The sequence below is a fragment of the Marmota monax genome, unplaced genomic scaffold, assembly GCF_021218885.2.
Source record: "Marmota monax isolate L192 unplaced genomic scaffold, Marmota_monax_Labrador192_F-V1.1 WCK01_AAM20220418_F8-fsc00023, whole genome shotgun sequence".
NCBI lineage: Eukaryota > Metazoa > Chordata > Mammalia > Rodentia > Sciuridae > Marmota > Marmota monax.
This window is the reverse complement of record NW_026692907.1, coordinates 12,633,758-12,641,023: the sequence shown is the minus strand read 5'-3', so window position 1 is coordinate 12,641,023 and position 7,266 is coordinate 12,633,758. Positions and strand designations below refer to the sequence as shown.

General features: G+C 38.8%; 1 protein-coding gene across 5 annotated transcripts in view; it reads right to left on the bottom strand.

Moving 5' to 3' along the window:
• Nucleotides 1–231: 231 nt before the first annotated feature.
• Ube2u (ubiquitin conjugating enzyme E2 U) overlaps nt 232–7,266 on the bottom strand; it is a 53,011-nt gene continuing 45,976 nt past the window's right edge. For 4 of the 5 annotated variants that reach the window (XM_046451033.2, XM_046451032.2, XM_046451035.2 and 1 more), the window contains 2 exons: nt 4,350–4,441; nt 232–1,271 (listed from right to left, as the gene is read on the bottom strand). In XM_046451033.2, the coding sequence (XP_046306989.1) occupies nt 1,230–1,271; nt 4,350–4,441 (134 nt within the window). In that variant the 3' untranslated portion in view covers nt 232–1,229. The remainder of the gene's footprint in view (nt 1,272–4,349; nt 4,442–7,266) is intronic. The other variant, XR_009227400.1, reaches the window with a different exon arrangement.

The window sequence follows — 7,266 nt, the reverse complement described above, 5'->3', positions numbered from 1 at the left end:
GTTTGAAGTATAGATTTGGGATTATAAAAATTATATTACTTGGTTCATAGCTATTAGACAAACTCAGTGTTTTTACTCTTGTTAATTTGATTTTAATTTTTTCTTGTAAACTTTATAACTATTGTCTGTTAATGCCTTACAAAAAGTACAACTTCTAATATAACAACCAGAATTAATTTGAGATAACAGGCCATCACCCATAGCACAGACAGGATACGAGGCTAATATTCATTGACATGTTTCAGATGTGTGTGACATTTATTTTGTATTAATCTCATTCCAATACTCATGACTTCTTGTTTCTCTCATAGAAGCACTCATCTTCCAGATCACTTTATAGTCTCTTCTTTCAGAACCAGACTTTTACCACAGACCACTTGACAGGCCCAAAACATTCCTAAAAGGGAAACCCAAACTGCTTGCTCTACATCACCTCCTCTCAGCCTGAAGCAGCCAGAGCAGTCATTGTCCATTTCCCCTTACGGCACCAAGGGTTCCTTTCTCAGAAGGGGGATTGAGGCCAGGGGCAAAAGGACAATCAGTGTAGGTAATGATGATTGGATCAGGAATAGGGAGCTGATTCAAGAGGAAATAAAATCCTAATACCTCTAGAGCACTTCCTCCTCCTCCAATCTGTTGCCAAGGCTACCTGCCTCCAGGGAATTGAGGCACCCCTGTAGGCTCCTTTCCCAATTTTGGCCATGTAGGCAAGATAGGCAGTGAGCATTAGAAGAAAGGATAAAAGGGGCAGGTCACCCTCACTAAGGCAATTTGAACCCCCTCCTCTGTAGAGTGCTCTCTCTCTCTCTCTCTCTCTCTCTCTCTCTCTCTCTCTCTCTCTCTCCTATCCTTTCTGCACTTGCCTTGGCATTTCAAGGGTATTCAATCTTCAACAAGGGGGGAATGGGACTCAGGCCTGATTCTCAACACCGGTATCAATACCATTAATTGGGCTTAGTTCTAAACAAAGCAAAGCTCAAAATTCTAAGCAACATGTTCATTAATTTATATTTGCCTTTTTAAAATTTTTGCTTGATCACCCTGAAAAACAAACAAACAGAAACCAAGTTCTGACAGTCTCCCAAAGTTGCTCCACACAACTGAGCTAAGGTTAAGGTTGTTTGTTTTTTAAATCCTGAAGTGTTAGGTCTCATCTTCTAAATTATCTACACTGAGAGTGTTGGTCCAGGCAACCAGGTCATCCACTTCATTTTCCCAGGACTCTGCATCTATATCATCATCTCCAGCATGTGAATCTGTAGAAACTTTATCTATGGTGAGAAAGATGAAAAGCAGAAATTTAATGCACATAGCAGGAAAAGCAACGTGAAGTGTTCCTGGATTTGTCACATAATGATGAAGATCACCTGAGTGAATGCAATCAACTTGGCTCAACTTTTTAAATTTTGCATTTTAAAACAGACTTTGTGTCACAAATCATTCTTTCCTTTTTGCTCAATCTTTTTTTTTTATTCTTTGCTAGTTCATTTATTGGACCTTTATTTACTGAGTCCCAATTGATTATAAAGGAAAACATCTTCAGAAGCACAACAGGGTAGGTGGGAACTTGTTATTATGTTCATAAAATAGGCCACGAAGATACTCATTCTAATTGCCTTATATTTTGTATGCTTTCCACAGAATAGATTCTGGAAAGGCTGCATCTTATTATTATTAATCTTGGAACAATTTAGTTAGTATAGATATTAAAACTCATGCTGATTGGGCTCTGGTTATTGCCAAGTGGCTTATTTCCATTCACTCCTATTATCAGTTTGGGTTCAGTTAGGAAAAGAGAGCCACCATGAGAGTCAGGGTTTAGTACAAGACTTCGGCATTATCTGGGTGCGAGAGGACCATGGAAGGGCTGGTCTGGAAGGCTACAGCTGGAAAATCTGAGAACTATAAGCAACTACTTTAGCCTGACTCATGGGCTTGAGTGGGGAGAGGAGGCGTTCAAGGAGTACAAGGAGCTACATGCATACAGCTACCCAAGATAGGGCAACATGAGGAATTCCTGAAGACATCTGTGGAGCCACCAGGTCTGTGAAGATGGACTTTGTGAAAAGATAAATGAAAGAGCTGTGTCTGAGGAAGTCACCTTGCCCGATATGCATAACTTCCCAAGCATAATGTCCCCTTCTTCCCTCCCATCTCCTGAATCTTAGGAAAGTCTTCTCAATGGCAGACTATGACATGCTAAATCTCCCTGTAAAAGAACACAAAATTCATTCCTTCTCTGAGTCATATTTCCCTTTGATATTCTATACAAGCTCACTATTGCTATCTAATAAACAACCACAAAATTTTAGTGACATACAATGATAAGTATTCCTTTAGTTCACGCATCTGTAGGTCAGATGGGGTTGGCTTATTTGGCAGGGGAATGTCTGGCAAACTTGGTGGGGAAAGCTCGGCTCCACACCTCACGTCTTTCTCTGTGATCAGGGAGCTAGTCCACACATGCTATTGTGATGATGACAGCAAAAATGAAAGAGCAAGCCAAGTCCTACACACCATTTCCAAACCCTGGGCACAGCGTGCTCACTAATATTCCATTTATCAAAACACGCTCTGAGGCAAAGCTTATTTTGTCAGGGAGGTGGAGCAGGAATGGATATTTCTGAATGATAATCCAGTTTAACACAACCTCTTGGGAATAGTCTTTTCCAGAGTAGATGCAAAGAATGGTCTGCCATTTGCAAAGAGGACAAAGCTCAGTACTGAAGATCTACTCAGTTTCTGGACATTCCTTAAACTGTTCTTCCATCCAGCTTACCTATCTTTTGCCCACACATTATGAGTTCATTCCATTTTTTCCAAAATCACAGGGCTGCTAAAATATGACAGCTGTATTTCTTTCTGTCATAATCAGTTCATTTGCTTTGATCACTAAATAGCTACTCTATGACAGGTACTGTGCCATGAAGACTGAGAGGAAAGCAGACCCTTTCCTCAAGGAGCCCACTACTCATCAAAGGAGACCAGCAGTTAAAGAGACATAAAGGAAACAAAATATAGATTTTATAAGGCATTTTAACAGTATGATTCTCAGAATTATTCAAAATTTATATTACTATGTAATTTACTGTAAAATTGAATCATGTCATTTTAAATGAATGCCAGATCTGCTTTCTACTCTTGGGTTTTATTCAAAGGTATTCATTCCAATTTGGATAGTAAAAGGAGATAGCTTGATCTCTTTGGGTAACTTCTTATTGCTACCTCCAGCACTGACATATTGAAACCAAAAGGTGAATTCAGAAAAACACACTTGGCTGAAAAATGAATCAATAAAATACAATGGGTTCCATGACAATGGTCACACACTTGTGGGACCAAGCATCCTTCTGGATTTGGGTTCAGGGGTGAGTGAAATCATTTGATTTTTCATTTTTTGCATTTTCTCCTCATGTAAATTTCAAAAAGAGAGTGATTAGAAACAAAAGGATGAAAATATTTAGGACTTAGTAAGCAAGAGAAAGAACCTAAGTAGATTTATAAGTTAACACTGTAATTTCTGCACTCTTAGTTCATGATTTTTTTCCCCACCATTTATTATGCCAGGTCTGACTATTCTATGAGGGAAAAAGTGCTGTTCATTCATGTGTATGCTCACTTTCCCCTATTCCTTTGTGTGTGCCTTTCCTCTTTCCTTCAATCTTTATATTGTATTTGAAGAACTAGTAAAAGTACTTTTTCACAATAAAATAAGAGACAATGATGACAGCTTGTGTGGCGGACAGACTCGAAGGTGGCCTCACGGGATCCTTCAATCTGGAGTACACCCTCTGTGAAATCCCCTTCCTTTAGGCGTGGTGGGACCTATGACTTGCTTCTAACCAATAAACTATGCAAAGGTTCTCATGATTATGTTGCATTACATAAGATGCCATCTCAGTATCTGACTTTCCCTAAAGACTCTCCTTGCTGACTTCACAAAGTAGGAGGCCACGCTGGGAAAGCCCACATGGCAAGAAATGTTGGGTGGCCTTCTGGAGCTGAGAGAAGCCTCCAGCACACACTTAGCAAAACTCCAGGGCTCTCAGTCCTCAGACAGAGGAAAAGGAATTTTGTCAATAACTGTACTGCATTTGAAGGCAGATTCTTCCCCATTTAAGTCACCATAGGAGAATGCAGACCTATTGACACTTTGCCACCTCCCATGTGAGGCAAGCACTCCACCAACTGACCTATATCCCCATCCCTAAGTTGAAGTAATCTTAGAGGAGAACACAAGAATTAGGCCCCCTGTATTCAAATGTATTTGAGCTGAAAAAAAAATTTAATTTATTATTATAGTATTTTGATTGTAAAAACAAAAAACAAATAGGCTGAATCTGATTTACCTGGAGTTGGCCAGAGAGGCTTTTCAATTGAATCATGGACTTGGTGAAGCATTTTGTTTTCTCTAGCAAGATGAGACTTGGTAGCAGCATACCTACAAAGGGAAAAGGAAGAAAGAATCTGAATTCCCAAATGAATTTTGAGAAGTGTACATTACATCAGAGGAAAAGAAATCTAACAAATTAGACAGAAAAGCAAAAAACAGACTTTGAGCATAGAACTATTCTGAGTGCTGATGAATAATAAAATGAAATTATTTCAATATGTGGTTTCCAAAAAAAAAATAGTAGTTAGAAAAATAAACAAACATGAGATCCTACATGGTGGCGGGCACAGAGAGATCAAGTCTCTGACCTCTTCAGCTGCGCGGGCATAGGGAGTCGTAAACCATCTAAATGCTGTTTGCTCAGGATCACTATGCAATGCTGAGCTGATGTGTATCTGGGGCGAACAGTCTGGGCCTCTCAGAACACACACCGAACCCGGATCGGCTGAATTCAAGCTCCCGTTCTCCTGCTTCTCGCAGACAAACTGCTGTGACTCAGCACTAAACGATCCCGCTGAAACAACTGGTCGGCCCTTCTGAAACTACGGAGGTTAATGCCAACCGAGCCTTCATAGGCAGTGGCCACAGGATTGAAATGGGGCTTGGGAGAGCCAGTCAGGACCCACTCGTTGCATTGGTCACCCGGCAAAGGGAACGAACTGTCGCCATTTGCATGGGATACCACCATGGCAGAGAACTGACGTCACCAGAATGCGGCGGAGGAGATAACTCCATTGAAACCGGCGGGAACAGCATCAAATAAATTTATAGGAGTACACAGTAACTCAGCAGTCAAACAGAACAAGAAGTAACATGAGCAGCATGAAAAAGCAAGGAAGAAAAGGAGTACAAACAATGCAGGACAGCCTAAATATTCAGGAGGACCTAGAGGCATCAGAAAATGGTCAAATAAAGAACTCAAGGAATACCTTAGACAGATGGAATGGAACCTTAAAGAGGATACGAGACAGCAAATTCAAACAGTGAAAGAACACATTAAAAATGAATTACATAAACAGATAAAAGAAGAAATTAAGCATCTTTATCAGGAGATAGAGATTATAAAAAAAATCAAACAATAATTCTAGAAATGAAGGAAACTATAAACCAAATTAAAAACTCAAATGAGAGTATCACTAACAGAGTGGAGCAAGTAGAAGCCAGAACGTCAGATAATGAAGACAAAATATATCATCTTGAAAAGAGTCTAGTCAACTCAGAAAGGCTGGTAAAAAATCACGAGAAAAACATCCAAGAGATATGGGATAACATAAAAAAACCAAACTTAAGAGTCATCATCGGGATAGAGGAAGGTATAGGGGTTCAAACCAAGGGAATGAGCAACCTGCTGAATGAAATAATTATAGAAAACTTTCCAGAAATAAAAAAGGAAACGGATATACAAATTGTAGATGCATACAGGACACCAAGCATACAAAATCACAGTAGACCAACGCCAAGACACAATGTTATGAAGATATCCAATATACAGAACAAAGAGAAAATATTAAAAGCTACAAGAGAAAGGAGGCAGATTACATTCAGGGGTAAACCAATAAGGTTAACAACAGATTTTTCATCACAGATGCTGAAAGCAAGAAGATCCTGGAACAACATATTTCAAACACTGAAAGACAATGGATGCCAACCAAGAATTCTGTATCCAGCAAAATTAAGCTTCAGGTACGACAACGAAATAAAAATCTTTCATGATAAACAAAAGTTAAAAGAATTTGCAGCCAGAAAACCAGCATTGCAAAGCATCTTGGCAAAACACTACACGAGGAAGAAATGAAAAACAATAACCAAAACCATCAGTGGGAAGTACCTCAGTAAAGACAGAGGGCTGGGGGAAAATTAATCATGGAGAAACAAACTAAATTAAAAAAAAAAAAGATAAATAATCAAACATGGCTGGAAGTACAAATCATATATCAATAGTAACTCTAAACGTTAATGGCTTAAACTCTCCAATAAAGCAACATAGGCTGGTAACATGGATTAAAAAAACAAATCCAACAATATGCTGCCTCCAGGAGACACATCTGTTTGGAAAAGACATACACAGGCTGAAGGTGAAAGGTTGGGGAAAAATATACCACGCACACGGTCCTCGTAAGCAAGCAGGGGTGGCCATCCTCATATGGAATAAAATCGACTTCAAGACTAAGTTAATCAAAAGGGATAAGGAAGGACATTATATACTGTTAAAAGGAACCATTCACCAACAAGACATAACAATTATCAATATTTATGCACCAAATAATGATGCTGCGACGTTCATAAAACAAATTCTCCTCAAGTTCAAGAATCAAATAGACCACAACACAATAATTATGGGTGACTTCAACACACCTCTCTCACCATTGGACAGATCCTCCAAACAAAAGTTGAATAAAGAAACTATAGAACTCAATATCACAATCAATAACCTAGACTTAACTGACATATATAGAATATATCAACCATCATCAAGTGGATATACTTTTTTATCAGCAGCACATGGATCCTTCTCAAAAATAGACCATATATTATGCCATAGGGCAACCCTCAGTAAATATAAAGGGATGGAGATAATACCATGCATTTTATCTGATCATAATGGAATGAAAATGGAAATCAATGATAAAAGAAGGAAGGAAAAATCCTACATCACATGGAAAATGAACAATATGTTACTGAATGATCAATGGGTTACAGAAGACATAAAGGAGGAAATCAAAAAATTCTTAGAGATAAATGAAAATACAGACACAACATATTGGAATCTATGGGACACAATGAAAGCAGTTTTAAGAGGGAAATTCATCGCCTGGAGGTCTTCCTCAAAAAAAGAAAAAACCAACTAATAAATGAGCTCACACTTCATCTCA